The sequence below is a fragment of the Oncorhynchus tshawytscha genome, linkage group LG17 (assembly GCF_018296145.1).
Source record: "Oncorhynchus tshawytscha isolate Ot180627B linkage group LG17, Otsh_v2.0, whole genome shotgun sequence".
NCBI lineage: Eukaryota > Metazoa > Chordata > Actinopteri > Salmoniformes > Salmonidae > Oncorhynchus > Oncorhynchus tshawytscha.
The window spans coordinates 13340729-13358249 of record NC_056445.1 but is presented as its reverse complement, the minus strand read 5'-3'; the positions used below and the strand labels follow the sequence as shown (position 1 = coordinate 13358249).

At 45.2% G+C, this 17521-nt stretch overlaps 1 protein-coding gene across 3 annotated transcripts in view; it reads right to left on the bottom strand.

Annotated features, from left to right (window-relative positions):
• The window catches only part of LOC112217169 (protein bicaudal D homolog 1-like), a 37785-nt gene that overhangs the window by 9660 nt on the left and 10604 nt on the right, over window positions 1-17521 (bottom strand). For all 3 annotated transcript variants that reach the window (XM_042300202.1, XM_042300204.1, XM_042300203.1), the window contains exons 2-4: window positions 3167-3379; window positions 2338-2490; window positions 1324-1800 (exon numbers count right to left, since the gene is read on the bottom strand). In XM_042300202.1, coding sequence (XP_042156136.1) covers window positions 1324-1800; window positions 2338-2490; window positions 3167-3379 — 843 coding nt within the window. The remainder of the gene's footprint in view (window positions 1-1323; window positions 1801-2337; window positions 2491-3166; window positions 3380-17521) is intronic.

The following is a 17521-nucleotide window of genomic DNA, read 5'->3' as shown; positions in this document are numbered from 1 at the left end:
ATGGGATTAGTTTAGAAAAATGTATGTTATTTACCTTTGTGTAGCATAAGATTAATCAATCAATCAATGTGCATGCAAAACCCCAACAAACAAAAGAGATATTGAAACAAACAATAAAAAAAATCTACTGCAATAGAGCATGCTGGGAAGTGTAATACTGATGGGCATGGTCAGGCCAGCTACCATCGTAGACCTGCATGGACCAGCTTGGTCACTTGCATACCAACATCACCAGCATCTGCTGGTATGTGTCCAAAACACAGCGAAGGCTGGTCACCAGCAAAACCAGCTAGACTATCCTAGTAAACCGGCATACCCAGCTTAGACCATGCTGGACAGACTAGCGTGACCAGCTAGACCATTCTTGTCTGACCAGCTTGACCAGCATCCGTCCAGCAATAATCAGCATAGACCAGCAAATACCAGCATGGACCAGCTTGAAATGTATGCTGGTCTATGCAGTTTTATTTCAGCAGGGCCTAAACCCTGCACACTTTCAGAGGGAACAGTAAACCTTGCACACTACTGGGGGTGAATCGATAGTCTAGTGTGTCAGTGAGGATATAAATAAGCCTTTCCTCCAGTCCAGCCAATCAGAGCGAGGCTGAGGGAATGTGTGGGGAGATGCAGTTTCACCTTGCGGAACTGCAGTGAATGGTTGGACACATATCAACCCCACACACATCCTACTGCATCTTCATCTCACTGGCCCACTGGGCTGGAGGAAACTACAGAAGAGAAGACACCCACTATAAAACAAAATGGCGGACATTTAGATTAGAGTCCATGTAACAGCCAGAGGTTCAGTAACAGCTGTTCCCACAACTTCTCACTGGTGCTTCTAACTGGTGCTTTATTTGACTGCTGGGATAAACTGTATTATTTATAGTCTTAAAAGAGGCAGAGAAAGGGAGGGACAGGCCGAGAGAGACAGAGAGAGATGGAGAGACTGAGAAGAGTTAGAGAGCGATAGAGAGAGAGAGGGAGAGCAGGAATAGAGAGCTGTATGCAGTGAGGTTATGTCAGCAGTCTCTCTCACTGAATAATTCAACACTTATTCCCACATCTACAATATGGGGCAGCTGTGGAGATATAGACGTGTTCATTTGTACAGTTTCAGTGTGTACATGTGTTCACTTTGTAATATTGTTTGTGTACATTAATGAGTTTGAATGAGTATGTTTATGTTTGCCAAAGTGTTCAGATATCCTCCTGTCATTGTTACATGCTTATAACACTGACAAATCTGAGCACCAAACTCCAGAGGCTCCCGAAACGCCCCTCTACTCATTCAAACCGAGTGAACCGTACTTCTCCACCCACCTGTAGCAGCTGCTGCTTGAGCTTCTGTATCTCTGTCAGGTTCATCTCACTGAACAGATCCGACACCATCCCCTCTCCTTTCCTCCCCGCTCCCCGACACTCTCCATTGGCCCTGGGCAGTGACCCTGTCCCCGTCCCAGTTCCTGACCCTCCATGTAGATGCCCGTTACACCTGCCCGGCTCCTCTGAGCTGGGCGACAGGGCGGAGACAGGCGTAGCCGTGCCACTAGGTGGCGCTGAGGTGAAAGTGAGGTGGGCGCTGCCCGTGTATTGGACGTCACACAGGCTGAGGTGGTGGACCAGCTCCTTGCGGAGGTGCTTCTTCTGCTCCCGCTCGCTCTTCAGGGAGTCCAGGGCCTCCTCTAGCTGGGCCTCGGAGATGTCTTTGAGACGTAAGGCGTCTTCTAACTGACTGTTCAGCAGCTCGGTCTCCTCCTCCAGAACCTTGATCTCATGCTTTAACCCCTCGTACTCCACCTGAGGGAGGGAAGAAGGGAGGAAGGGGGAGGGTAGGAGGGAGGAAGGGGGAGGGTAGGAGGAAGGAAGGGGAGGGTAGCAGGGAGGAGGGGGGGGTAGCAGGGAGGAAGGGGGGGTAGCAGGGAGGAAGGGGGTGGGTAGCAGGGAGGAAGGGGGGGGTAGGAAGGAGGAAGGGGGTGGGAAGGAAGGAGGAAGGGGGTGGGAAGGAGGGAGGAAGGGGGTGGGAAGGAAGGAGGAAGGGGGTGGGAAGGAGGGAGGAAGGGGGGGGAGGGTAGGAGGGAGGAAGGGGGTGGGTAGGAGGGAGGAAGGGGGTGGGTAGGAGGGAGGGAGGGTAGGAGGGAGGAAGGGGGAGGGTAGGAGGGGGAGGGGGTGGGAAGGAGGGAGGAAGGGAGGAAGAGGTAAGCAGAGAGGGAGAGGCATCATGTGGTGGTAGGGATAGGGATACAGTGTGTGTGTGTGTGTGTGTGTGTGTGTGTGTGTGTGTGTGTGTGTGTGTGTGTGTGTGTGTGTGTGTGTGTGTGTGTGTGTTTCCCTCGCCTGATTCTGTTTGAGAGTGGACACTAGTTTCTGCAGGGTGATGTTCTCCTCCTCCAGCTCAGTGTAGTCCTGTAGGAGTCGTGCCTCTCTGAACTTATATTCCCTGATCTCCTCTCTCATCCGGCTCCGCTGCAGCTCCAACATCTCATTACTCTACAGGACAGACACAAACACCAGGGGTTTAGTTATCACACACAACCCTGGCTACTGTCAAATACACAAGACGTGGTTATTTTCACAAAACAACACGGGACTGGTTTACTATCAAACACAACAAGGATTTACTGTAAAGCATTTTGTGACATGTTGACATGAAAATGACTTTTATAGCCTAGGACACCTTAAATACATTTTATTGATTGACCGATTGGCATTGATAGCCACACACACTAAAACGTGTTTAAGATCAAATAATAACTGTGCATACATGTATATAGTAAGTACCCACAGTTCTAAGTCTATCACAGTTTGTTTTATTTTGAGTGTATTTCCTTAGGTTACCACTGGAGGGCACCCTTACCTTGTTTCTAGTTTCCAGGTTACCCTAATGGTTTCTTATTGGTTTCACCTGTGTTTGATTTCCCCCTCTGTTCACCTGGCTACTTTGGTTCCTCTGTTGGCCTGGATCCTTGCATAGGTCTTATGTTTTGTTTAGTGCACTATTGTGCTGTTGCCTTGTTTCTGTCAAGACTTTAAGTAAAGATCTGGATTTACCCTTACCTCTGCTTGCTGTGTTTCTCTGCGACTGGGTTCGAATTCGTACAAGCATCATTGTAACAGAGTCTCCACTAAACCCCTCCCCCCTGACCTCTAACCCCTGGTGCCTCACCTCTCTGAGCTCCTGCAGCAGGGTACTGAGGTGTTCGTTGTCGGCCTGTGTGTTGACTGTGACGGCCCGGCTCTGTTTGAGCTCTGACTGGATCCCCAGCAGGCGACTCATGTAATACGCCTCCTTAGTGGCTGACTCCTGTAGGAGGGTCTCTTCGTTGGTCTCCCCGTCCGCAGCCACCTTGCGCTGGGTGGAGAAGGTCTGGCCAAACGCCTGGGGAGGGGCAGAGGAGGGGCGAGAGATAAGTTATGACGTTTCAGTAGCATAGGATCACATCATAGGACGTCCTGGTTATGTAAATGCTCTTTTCTGACTCCGATAACATATATTGATAGGTAAAGAGCAACCACCATCTGAAACTCACACACAACATGGAGAGAGGCAAAGAATCCTGCTCTCCTTCTAGAAACAGAACACCGAACATAGCACGTTGCTCACTTTTCGGTGTGGAAGCACTTTAAATGATGTGGTGCTAAACCTAAACGTAACCTAAATGTAATGATCATGTAAATACATACGATTAAGTGCACTTAACGTAAAGTCGGACAAGAGGGAAGACAAACGTAATGTTCCCTACAGGGCCACCGAATAAGTACAGTCTACTGAAACAGCCATGCAGGGACTCCACAGTGGACTACCACAGGCTATTCATCACTCTCCTATTAGTTCAGCTTCAGCGGTGCGATTCAGACTCACGTGTCCACACTATAACAGAGAGAGTAATGATTTTGCACAGAGATGTATGTGTCAACTGACAGATTCAGCATACTTAAACATCAGAACTATTGGAGATACTGAGGAACGTCTGGATGTTGTGTAGTTTATGACCGTTATATGTTCAGTTTTGAAGCTGTTTGCAACTGAAAAGGGACGAGACCTTTTCTCTAGCGTTTGAAGGTTTAAAGGTCATGTGTGGTTTGATGATGATACACTGCCCTTCATCTGCCAACACACACGTCATGCACACACACACACTATGTCAGATGTCACTATATGCTAGCTTTTAATCAAAGGTGTCCTTTAATCAAGAAAGCACATACAATTTCAGCTGGATTTCCAAACGCATGTACAGTACACAGTAAAGAGAAATACACAGCACCTAGAGTTGAAGTCAGAAGTTTACATACACTTAGGTTGGAGTCATTACAACTAGTTTACATACACTGAGGTTGGAGTCATTACAACTAGTTTACATACACTTAGGTTGGAGTCATTACAACTAGTTTACATACACTTAGGTTGGAGTCATTACAACTAGTTTACATACACTTAGGTTGGAGTCATTACAACTAGTTTACATACACTTAGGTTGGAGTCATTACAACTAGTTTACATACACTTAGGTTGGAGTCATTAAAACTAGTTTACATACACTTAGGTTGGAGTCATTACAACTAGTTTACATACACTTAGGTTGGAGTCATTACAACTAGTTTACATACACTTAGGTTGGAGTCATTACAACTAGTTTACATACACTTAGGTTGGAGTCATTAAAACTAGTTTACATACACTTAGGTTGGAGTCATTAACACTAGTTTACGTACACGTAGGTTGGAGTCATTCAAACTAGTTTACATACACTTAGGTTGGAGTCATTACAACTAGTTTACATACACTTAGGTTGGAGTCATTACATACACTTAGGTTGGAGTCATTACATACACTTAGGTTGGAGTCATTAAAACTAGTTTACATACACTTAGGTTGGAGTCATTAAAACTAGTTTACATACACTTAGGTTGGAGTCATTACAACTAGTTTACATACACTTAGGTTGGAGTCATTAAAACTAGTTTACATACACTTAGGTTGGAGACATTAAAACTAGTTTACATACACTTAGGTTGGAGTCATTAACTAGTTTACATACACTTAGGTTGGAGTCATTAAAACTAGTTTACATACACTTAGGTTGGAGACATTAAAACTAGTTTACATACACTTAGGTTGGAGTCATTAACTAGTTTACATACACTTAGGTTGGAGACATTAAAACTAGTTTACATACACTTACATTAACTAGTTTACATACACTTAGGTTGGAGTCATTAAAACTAGTTTACATACACTTAAGTTGGAGTCATTAAAACTAGTTTACATACACTTAGGTTGGAGTCATTAAAACTAGTTTACATACACTTAGGTTGGAGTCATTAAAACTAGTTTACATACACTTAGGTTGGAGACATTAAAACTAGTTTACATACACTTAGGTTGGAGACATTAAAACTAGTTTACATACACTTAGGTTGGAGACATTAAAACTAGTTTACATACACTTAGGTTGGAGTCATTAACTAGTTTACATACACTTAGGTTGGAGTCATTAAAACTAGTTTACATACACTTAGGTTGGAGTCATTAAAACTAACTAGTTTACATACACTTAGGTTGGAGAGTTAAAACATTTACAACACTAGTTTATTAACAGTTTACACACTTAGGTTGGAGTCATTAAAACTAGTTTACATACACTTAGGTTGGAGTCATTAAAACTAGTTTACATACACTTAGGTTGGAGTCATTAAAACTAGTTTACATACACTTAGGTTGGAGTCATTAAAACTAGTTTACATACACTTAGGTTTACTAGTTTACATACACTTAGGTTGGAGTCATTAAAACTAGTTTACATACACTTAGGTTGGAGTCATTAAAACTAGTTTACATACACTTAGGTTGGAGTCATTAACTAGTTTACATACACTTAGGTTGGAGTCATTAAAACTAGTTTACATACACTTAGGTTGGAGTCATTAAAACTAGTTTACATACACTTAGGTTGGAGTCATTAAAACTAGTTTACATACACTTAGGTTGGAGTCATTAAAACTAGTTTACATACACTTAGGTTGGAGTCATTAAAACTAGTTTACATACACTTAGGTTGGAGTCATTAAAACTAGTTTACATACACTTAGGTTGGAGACATTAAAACTAGTTTACATACACTTAGGTTGGAGACATTAAAACTAGTTTACATCACTTAGGTTGGAGTCATTAAAACTAGTTTACATCCACTTAGGTTGGAGTCATTAAAACTAGTTTACATACACTTAGGTTGGAGTCATTAAAACTAGTTTACATACACTTAGGTTGGAGTCATTAAAACTAGTTTACATACACTTAGGTTGGAGTCATTAAAACTAGTTTACATACACTTAGGTTGGAGTCATTAAAACTAGTTTACATACACTTAGGTTGGAGTCATTAAAACTTGTTTTTCAACCACTTCACAAATTTCTTGTCAAGCATGACAAGTCATTTTTCCAACAATTGTTTACAGACAGATTATTTCCCTTATAATTCACTGTATCACAATTCCAGTGGGCCAGAAGTTTACATACACTAAGTTGACTGTGCCTTTAAACAGCTTGGAAAAAGTCCAGAAAATAATGCCATGGCTTTAGAAGCTTCTGATAGGCTAATTGACATCATTTGAGTCAATTGGAGGTGTACCTGTGGATGTATTTCAAGGCCTACCTTCAAACTCACTGCCTCTTTGCTTGACATCATGGGAAAATCAAAAGAAATCAGCCAAGACTTCAGAAAATAATTGGAGACCTCCACAAGTCTGGTTCATCCTTGGGGATGCGATTTCCAAACCCTTGAAGGTATCACGTTCATCTGTACAAAGTACGGATATACTTATACTTATACTTGTACGCAAGTATAAACACCATGGGACCACACAGCCGTCATACGGCTCAGGAAGGAGACCCGTTCTGTCTTCTAGAGATGAACGTACTTTGGTGCGAAAGGTGCAAATCAATCCCAGAACAACAGCAAAGGACCTTGTGAAGATGCTGGAGGAAACAGGTACAAAAGTATCTACAGTGGGGCAAAAAAGTATGTAGTCAGCCACCAATTGTGCAAGTTCTCCCACTTAAAAAGATGAGAGGCCTGTAATTTTCATCATAGGTACACTTCAACTATGACAGACAAAATGAGGGAAAAAAATCCAGAAAATCACATTTTTAATGAATTTATTTGCAAATTATGGTGGAAAATAAGTATTTGGTCACCTACAAAGAAGCAAGATTTCTGGCTCTCACAGACCTATAACTTCTTCTTTAAGAGGCTCCTCTGTCCTCCACTCGTTACCTGTATTAATGACACCTGTTTGAACTTGTTATCAGTATAAAAATACACCTGTCCACAACCTCAAAACAGTCACACTCCAAACTCCACTATGGCCAAGACCAAAGAGCTGTCAAAGGACACCATAAACAAAATTGTAGATCTGCACCAGGTTGGGAAGACTGAATCTGCAATAGGTAAGCCGCTTGGTTTGAAGAAATCAACTGTGGGAGAAATTATTAGGAAATGGAAGCCCCGATTTGGGGCTCCACGCAAGGTCTCACCCCGTGGGGTCAAAATTATCACAAGAACGGTGAGCAAAAATCCCAGAACCACACGGGGGGGGACCTAGTGAATGACCTGCAGAGAGCTGGGACCAAAGTAACAAAGCCTACCATCAGTAACACACTACGCCACCAGGGACTCAAATCCTGCAGTGCCAGACGTGTCCCCCTACTTAAGCCAGTACATGTCCAGGCCCGTCTGAAGTTTGCTAGAGAGCATTTTGATGATCCAGAAGAAGATTGGGAGAATGTCAAATAGTCAGATAAAACCAAAATAGAACTGTTTGGTAAAAACTCAACTTGTCGTGTTTGGAGGACAAAGAATGCTGAGTTGCATCCAAAGAACACCTTACCTACTGTGAAGCATGGGGGTGGAAACATTATGCTTTGGGGCTGTTTTTCTGCAAAGGGACCAGGACGACTGATCCATGTAGAGGAAAGAATGAATGGGGCCATGTATCGTGAGATTTTGAGTGAAAACCTACTTCCATCAGCAAGGGCATTGAAGATGAAACGTGGCTGGGCCTTTCAGTGATCCCAAACACACCGCCCGGGCAACGAAGGAGTGGCTTCGTAAGAAGCATTTCAAGGTCCTGGAGTGGCCTAGCCAGTCTCCAGATCTCAACCCCATAGAACATCTTTGGAGGGAGTTGAAAGTCCGTGTTGCCCAGCAACATCCCCAAAACATCACTGCTCTAGAGGAGATCTGCATGGAGGAATGGGCCAAAATACCAGCAACAGTGTGTGAAAACCTTGTGAAGACTTACAGAAAACGTTTGACCTCTGTCATTGCCAACAAAGGGTATATAACAAAGTATTGAGATAAACTTTTGTTATTGACCAAATACTTATTTTCCACCATAATTGGCAAATAAATTCATTAAAAATCCTACAATGTGATTTTCTGGATTTTTTTTCTTCTCATTTTGTCTGTCATAGTTGAAGTGTACCTATGATGAAAATGACAGGCCTCTCATATTTTTAAGTAGGATAACTTGCACAATTGGTGGCTGACTAAATACTTTTTTGCCCCACTGTATATCTATATTATGTTTGGAGGGAAAAGGGGGAGGCTTGCAAGCCGAAGAACACCATCCCAACCGTGAAGCACGGGGGTGGCAGCATCATATTGTGGGGGTGCTTTGCTGCAGGAGGGACTGGTGCACTTCATAAAATAGATGGCTTTATGAGGAAGGGAAATTATGTGGATATATTGAAGCAACATCTCAAGACATCAGTCAGGAAGTTAAAGCTTGGTCGTAAATGGGTCTTCCAAATGGACAATGACCCCAAGCATACTTCCAAGGTTGTGGCAAAATGGCGTAAGGTCAAGGTATTGGAGTGGCCATCACAAAGCCCTGACCTCAATCTTATAGAACATTTGTGGGCAAAACTGAAAAAGCATGTGCGAGCAAGGAGGCCTACAAACCTGATTCAGTTACACCAGCTCTGTCAGGAGGAATGGGCCAAAATTCACCCAACTCATTGTTGGAATCGAGTGTATGTAAACTTCTGACCCACTAGGAATGTGATGAAAGAAATAAAAACTGAAATAAATAATTATCTCTACTACTATTCTGACATTTCACATTCTTAAAATAAAGTGGTGATCCTAACTGACCTAAGACAGGGAATTTTTACTTTGATTAAATGTCAGGAATAGTGAAAAACTGAGTTTAGATATATATGGCTAAGGTGTATGTAAACTTCCGACTTCAACTGTATATTACCCATGGCAAGTAACTGGTCTACCAATCTATGGTCAAAGAGGTGGGTCATACCTATATAAATGTATGAGGAATAACTTACACGATGACTGCACACATCAAGGTAAAAGCCACATTAAATCATTGTTTTTTTACACGTCTATGGGTTGAGTAAATGTCATCCTAAATGAAACAATGTCCCCCTACAATTTCATTACAATGGCATCAACTCTTATCGCAGCCACTCACTTTAAGTGGAGAAGAGAAGCTGAGTATGGCACCCTATTCCCTATATAGTGCACTACTTTTGACCAGAGCCATATGGGCTCCATATAGGAAATAGGGTGCCATTTGGGATGCATTCCCTAATGCTGGTCATCCAATTTCCTCTGACAGTAGAGTAGAACATTCTCCCCGCTTGACTAGAGACAGATGGGGCGTTACAGAGCAGAGCAGAACAGGCCACAGTGTCACCAAGCCTTTTTATTTGCTGCAAATCCCAATATGTAGCCTCTCTCGAGGCACTCTCTGTCTGGCTAGGACAGACATGATCCTAGTGTGACTGTCTCTGTCTGGCTAGGACAGACATGATCCTAGTGTGGTTATGTCTCTGTCTGGCTAGGACAGACATGATCCTAGTGTGGTTATGTCTCTGCCTGGCTAGGACAGACATGATCCTAGTGTGGTTATGTCTCTGTCTGGCTAGGACAGACATGATCCTAGTGTGGTTATGTCTCTGCCTGGCTAGGACAGACATGATCCTAGTGTGACTGTCTCTGCCTGGCTAGGACAGACATGATCCTAGTGTGGTTATGTCTCTGCCTGGCTAGGACAGACATGATCCTAGTGTGGTTATGTCTCTGCCTGGCTAGGACAGACATGATCCTAGTGTGGTTATGTCTCTGTCTGGCTAGGACAGACATGATCCTAGTGTGGTTATGTCTCTGCCTGGCTAGGACAGACATGATCCTAGTGTGGTTATGTCTCTGCCTGGCTAGGACAGACATGATCCTAGTGTGGTTATGTCTCTGCCTGGCTAGGACAGACATGATCCTAGTGTGGTTATGTCTCTGCCTGGCTAGGACAGACATGATCCTAGTGTGGTTATGTCTCTGCCTGGCTAGGACAGACATGATCCTAGTGTGGTTATGTCTCTGCCTGGCTAGGACAGACATGATCCTAGTGTGGTTATGTCTCTGCCTGGCTAGGACAGACATGATCCTAGTGTGGTTATGTCTCTGCCTGGCTAGGACAGACATGATCCTAGTGTGGTTATGTCTCTGCCTGGCTAGGACAGACATGATCCTAGTGTGGTTATGTCTCTGCCTGGCTAGGACAGACATGATCCTAGTGTGGTTATGTCTCTGCCTGGCTAGGACAGACATGATCCTAGTGTGGTTATGTCTCTGCCTGGCTAGGACAGACATGATCCTAGTGTGGTTATGTCTCTGCCTGGCTGCCTGGCTAGGACAGACATGATCCTAGTGTGGTTATGTCTCTGCCTGGCTAGGACAGACATGATCCTAGTGTGGTTATGTCTCTGCCTGGCTAGGACAGACATGATCCTAGTCTGTGGCTTGATGTGTGGTTATGTCTCTGCCTGGCTAGGACAGACATGATCCTAGTGTGGTTATGTCTCTGCCTGGCTAGGACAGACATGATCCTAGTGTGGTTATGTCTCTGCCTGGCTAGGACAGACATGATCCTAGTGTGGTTATGTCTCTGCCTGGCTAGGACAGACATGATCCTAGTGTGGTTATGTCTCTGCCTGGCTAGGACAGACATGATCCTAGTGTGGTTATGTCTCTGCCTGGCTAGGACAGACATGATCCTAGTGTGGTTATGTCTCTGCCTGGCTAGGACAGACATGATCCTAGTGTGGTTATGTCTCTGCCTGGCTAGGACATACATGATCCTAGTGTGGTTATGTCTCTGCCTGGCTAGGACAGACATGATCCTAGTGTGGTTATGTCTCTGCCTGGCTAGGACAGACATGATCCTAGTGTGGTTATGTCTCTGCCTGGCTAGGACAGACATGATCCTAGTGTGGTTATGTCTCTGCCTGGCTAGGACAGACATTATCCTAATGCGGCTGTGTCTGTCTGGCTAGGACAGACATTATCCTAGTGTAGTTATGTCTCTGTCTGGCTAGGACAGACATTATCCTAGTGTAGTTATGTCTCAAATGAGACCCTATGTATTCCCTGTGTAGTGCACTTCTAACCAACATGAAACATTGACTCACTTGTGTGGTAGCCTATATGAGCAGTGTTTCGAACAGACATTCCATGGGATAGAGATCATGTTGAACTGCATCCGTGGGTTAACGCTTCAGTAGGACTTAATGTTTCAGCACCAAGGACAGTGACACTAACGGTACAAACGCTTACAAACTGGTCACCTGGTTTGCATGTTTCAGTTTGCTATAGATGAAGAGATGAAATGATGAAATGAGAGGATGTGTCTCAGTATTATCCCTCAGAGGAGAGGACACTTTCTCTGCTCCTTCTAAAGATAAATAAATGACATCATTTACAGGAAGAGGCTGAGTCACCAGACATACTGCTAGGATGCTCTAGTGAGGGAGAAGCACAGAAAGGCTTTAGGGCTTTAGTCTAGAGAGGTATTAAGAGCACATGGAGGGTTTAGGGCTCTAGTCTAGAGGGGTATTAAGAGCACATGGAGGGTTTAGGGCTCTAGTCTAGAGGGGTATTAAGAGCACATGGAGGGTTTAGGGCTCTAGTCTAGAGGGGTATTAAGAGCACATGGAGGGTTTAGGGCTCTAGTCTAGAGGGGTATTAAGAGCACATGGAGGGTTTAGGGCTCTAGTCTAGAGGGGTATTAAGAGCACATGGAGGGTTTAGGGCTCTAGTCTAGAGGGGTATTAAGAGCACATGGAGGGTTTAGGGCTCTAGTCTAGAGGGGTATTAAGGGCACATGGGGGGTTTAGGGCTCTAGCCTAGAGGGGTATTAAGAACACATGGAGGGTTTAGGGCTCTAGTCTAGAGAGATATTAAGAGCACATGGGGGGTTTAAGGGCTCTTTCCAACAGATAGACACACTCAGGGATGCCTGGTCAAGCAGTCAAACACAGTCTATGGTCTTCATCCAAAAGATGGTGGTAACAGTAGCGACGGAATGATCAAACCGCAGCTGCTGGTTCTTAAATCCGCCCCCCTACAAGGTGGGCCCGGTTGAAAATATGGCAGTTCAAACCCGCAGGTTGGTATTGGTTTCCACAGAGAGGCAGACTGTCTGAGACGTAATCTGATGTCATCCCCTGTGCTTTCTTCTCTGTCTTCTCGCTCTCTCTCTCTCGCTCTCTTTCTCTCACACCGCCTCTCTATTTTATGTTAGTCCTCGTCTCAGAGAGAGAGCGAGAGTGTGTGAGAGAGAGAGCAAGAAAGAGAGAAGAGAGAGGAGAGAAAGCACAGGGAATGACATTAGATTACATCGTTTACCATGTAAGTGACATTAGCCTCTCGATATACTGATGATCAACCAGAGACGTTTCCTGGAATCTCCAATATGACAGAAAGTAAACAATACCACAGACAATAACAGACTGTGGCGTCTGAGGTGTGTGTGTGTGTGGCATTATAACATTGCTACAGGAAACGGGGTCTGTTTAAGTCCACTTCTTCACTCTGGTTCTCATCACAGACAGATGTTCCTGTCATTCAGAGGTCTCTAACCACTTACACTCACTCATAGTCCAGGTGTTACATAGAAATCGGTGCCCCCAGAAATCTGTGCCACTCGCTCATATAGTCCTACAGTAATCTTCAGGTATCGCTAAGACATTTGTTATGCTGTTTTGTGTCCTACTTTCAGAGACTCAGAGACACATCCTCCTGACACAGTACCTTAGGGACATCTCCATCACCCGCTAAACTTAGAGAGGAATTATAATTTTTTAAGACCTTTACTGGCCCAATAGTTACATCATTAAAAGCAAAATCTTTACTTCATTTTAACGTACCTAGAAAATTAAAACTTAGCCCCCTCCTCATCTACTGTACATAGAACCCCCCTGATGCCCCACACCCCTACAAAGTCCCCCAGATGGTTCACCAGCCCCCATATACTGTACATGCTCCAGTGTGAGCCGAGCCTGCACCTTCCCCAGCAGCACAGCTCTGGGGTCTGTACACCCTCCCCCTGCATCTCATGTTTCCTGGTCTTCCACATTGTCATTTTTATCTGCCCCAACAGGTAGTTTACTAGGTAGTCCCTCCACCTGTTGGCCACGCTATACCTAGGCCTTCCAACAGGTAGGTCCAGAGTCAACCCCAACCTTAGCCCTGTACATCACCCACCAAGGAGAGAAAAAAACCCAACCAGCCTGAAACAAGAAAAAAACAGATGCTGCACTGTCTCCTCCTCCCCACAGAACAACCCCCCCTGATGGATCAAGGTGCGACACGTATCTGTTCTGAGCGATAGCCCCGTAGATCATCTGTTCGCTTCTCTATCGGAGGCTTATCAGAGAATTGCCGGGTCCCAAATTCCCCGGCCACCCTGTTGCCCTCAGCCCAGGCTCTTTCTGAGCCACCGTCACAGCCAGCGCAGACAGAGCCTTTTTTCTGGCTGTGCAAAAGGCCACCCAGCTCCGGAGTCTTGAACTATAGGATAATTTCCCTCACCCTCCTGGTGTTCCCCCCGACGGTCCAGTCTCTGCTTAATCCCCAGGATCTCTCTAAACAAGCGTGGCAGTGCAGAATGGACGCCCTCCAACACCTGCTGCAGCAACCCGGTGGACTTTACGTAGGAGTCCTCCACCGTGTCGCTGGTGGACTTTACGTAGGAGTCCTCCACCGTGTCGCTGGTGGACTTTACGTAGGAGTCCTCCACCGTGTCGCTGGTGGACTTTACGTAGGAGTCCTCCACCGTGTCGCTGGTGGACTTTACGTAGGAGTCCTCCACCGTGTCGCTGGTGGACTTTACGTAGGAGTCCTCCACCGTGTCGCTGGTGGACTTTACGTAGGAGTCCTCCACCGTGTCGCTGGTGGACTTTACGTAGGAGTCCTCCACCGTGTCGCTGGTGGACTTTACGTAGGAGTCCTCCACCGTGTCGCTGGTGGACTTTACGTAGGAGTCCTCCACCGTGTCGCTGGCGGATTTCTATCCAGCCTCTTCTTGCAGGCGACCCAACTTAGTGAACCACGCTCTCACAAGCTGGCAGAGGTCAGCACTCTGATCTGGGTATGTGGGTGGTGAAAATGTTGCTCCTCCATTATCCATGCTCCTGGCTGTGAAACATCTCTGTGAACACCCAAAGCACAGCACAGTATTAAGGAGTAATGGCTGACCTATATCGACCTGTTCCTGTCGTACCCAAGGTCCCCTGGCCTCCTCAGAACAGCCCAAGCAGTGTCTATCCAGGTACAAAAGTCTCTGGACAGCTTGTAGACAGAAAGCTGTCACTCTGGACCCAGTGTCCACCAGCCCTTGGCCCTCCTCATGCAAACGCAGGTGTAACGCTGCAAAAGACAGAAAGGGTAATACATTTGCCATTTTAACAGACACTCTGATCCAGAGCGAGTGCCTATGCAGCACATGGGGTGTGAAACGTACTCCTCAGCCTTAAGTGTCCCATTAGCTGGCTTTTGAGGTGACGTGATCAGCTAAGACGCATGAGGGAGGATGGTCACGTGCGTTTGCGAGGCAGAGGTCCCGAGTTCACTGGACCACGCAGACTGACTGAGAGACCACGCCCTGCGGAGGGAGCCACCAGACGGGCGGCAGAGAAAAAAACAGACTGCCTGCTCCTCTGACAGCGGCCCTCTCAGGCTTTATAGTCTTATAGGACACCATGGTCTGACAGAGAGGATGGCAGGGAAAGAAGATTTTTTTGTGATTACTATAACAACAGACTGTTTTACATTCTCCAAACATCTCTCTTTCTACCTCTCACGGCCAGCCTGACAGAGAAGAATGGGAGAAATATTAGCATTTTGAAATTGTTTCTGGCACTTTGCCTGCTTCACAGTGTCTTTCTATCACGGTGTCTTTTCCCCCTCTCTCGCTATATATAATTCCCTCTCTCCTGCTCTCTTCCATTTCTCTTTATCTCTCCTTTTTTTCTCTCCTTTGTGTCTTTAGACAACTACTCTAACCGAATACTAATGGGCCGTACCCCTTGAGTTTCTCACACTGTCCCTCCCTGTAGAGCTAGCCAGTGTTGTGGACTGCCCGTGCCAAGGAGTCACAGAGCTTTCTGCTGTGGTATCAGCAGACCAAACAACGCACATCAGCCAAAGGGGTCGAATGAACGTGACCTATATTTTATTTACGCTGCCTAAGTGGGCACTCTCACATACACACGGCAGTATTCAGCAACCATTCTTACAGAAAACCCTTTCCCAAGACAACAGACGGATTCACCATACTGCCCTGTCTCTCCTCTCTCCCCCTCTTCGGTTCTCTTTCTTTCTCTTTATAATGGATAGACAGTGCCCTTTCACTGTCCCCTCTCCCTCCGATGGACTCAGCTGGCCCACTCATTAACAGGGGTGATGTCATCATTAGGAGCTCTTGGAGCTCACACAGGGCCATGCTCTGGCACAGAGTGACACCCTGTTAAACTCTCCATTTCACACCATCTTGGGTCTGTCAGGAGCCATCTGATCAGTGCCAGACTAATACAGACCAGCAGAGGGTAACTCCACCTGTGGAGAGAAACACTGGTCTACAGCCCTGGACACACACACTCCTGTTAGATACACAGCCTCTCTTCTATCCCCTAGTATGTACAATGCAGGATTTCATTCCAGCCCAGCTCTAAAATCCACCTTATTCAACGACTGTAACTAAGGTCTTGATAATTATGGAATGCTTGAATCAGGGTGCTGGGCTGGAACAAATACCCGCACTTCCTATAGCTCTCCCAGGACAAGGGTTGGTGACAACGGCTGTCATATCTTAGTGACCTCACACTAAACTCACAGCATGGGGCCCAGTTCGATCGATATGAAGGACATATCACTGTTAATTGACTTTTTTCTGCCTGGTCGGTCGATGACACAGTGACAGTGGAGGACCTCTGGAGGGGACTATTAAAACTATAGCTGAATTCCCCCTCTGGGCGACAGGAGGTGGGCTGGAGGGAGGGAAGTGGAGTGAAGTGGGGATTCAAAGACAATTCATTCTGTAGACATTGCACTGTATATGTAACTGCCAAAATAAACGAAACACTTGAGTAAATGAGGGATGCAGAGTATATTGAAAGCAGATGCTTCCACACACATGTGGTGCCTGAGTTAATTAAGCAATTAACATCCCATCATGCTTAGGGTCATTCCCAGTTGCCCACTATTTTGACTATCATGGCTAGAAGAAGAGATCTCAGTGACTTTGAAAGAGGGGTCTTAGAGGACCATAGGGGGCTTAAATGGTATGTGTGTGTGTGTCTCAGTCACCAGATCTCAACACAACTGAACACTTATGGGAGATTCTGAAGCAGCGCCTGAGACAGCATTTTCCACCACCATACAAAACACCAAACTATGGAATTTCTTGAGGAAGAATGGTGTCACATCACTCCAAAAGAGTTCCAGACACTTGTAGAATCTATGCCAAGGTGAAATGAAGCTGCTCTGGTTAGTGGTGGTCCATCACCCTATTAAGACAATTTATGTTGGTGTTTCCTTTATTTTGGCAGTTACATGTATATACAAAGTCGGAAGTTTGGATTGGGCTGGAGTCATTAAAACTGTTTTTTCAACCACTCCACACATGTATTGTTAACAAACTATAGTTTTGCCAAGTCGGTTAGGACATCTACTTTGTGCATGACACAAGTAATTTTTCCAATAATTATTTACAGACAGATTATTTCACCTATAATTCCAGTGGGTCAGACGTTTACATACACTAAGTTGACTGTGACTTTAAACAGCTTGGAAAATCCAGAAAATAATGTCATGGCTTTAGAAGCTTCTGATAGGCTAATTGACGTAATTTGAGTCAATTGGAGGTGTACCTGTGGATGTATTTCAAGGCCTACCTTCAAACTCACTGCCTCTTTGCTTGACATCATGGGAAAATCAAAAGAAAATCAGCCATGATGACCATGGTTATGTTTGGAGGAAAAAGGGGGAGGCTTGCAAGCCGAAGAACACCATCCCAACCGTGAAGCATGGGGGTGGCAGCATCATGTTGTGGGGGTGCTTTGCTGCAGGAGGGACTGGTGCACTTCACAAAAAAGATGGCATTATGAGGAGGAAAATTATGTGGATATATTGAAGCAACATCTCAAGACATCAGTCAGGAAGTAAAGC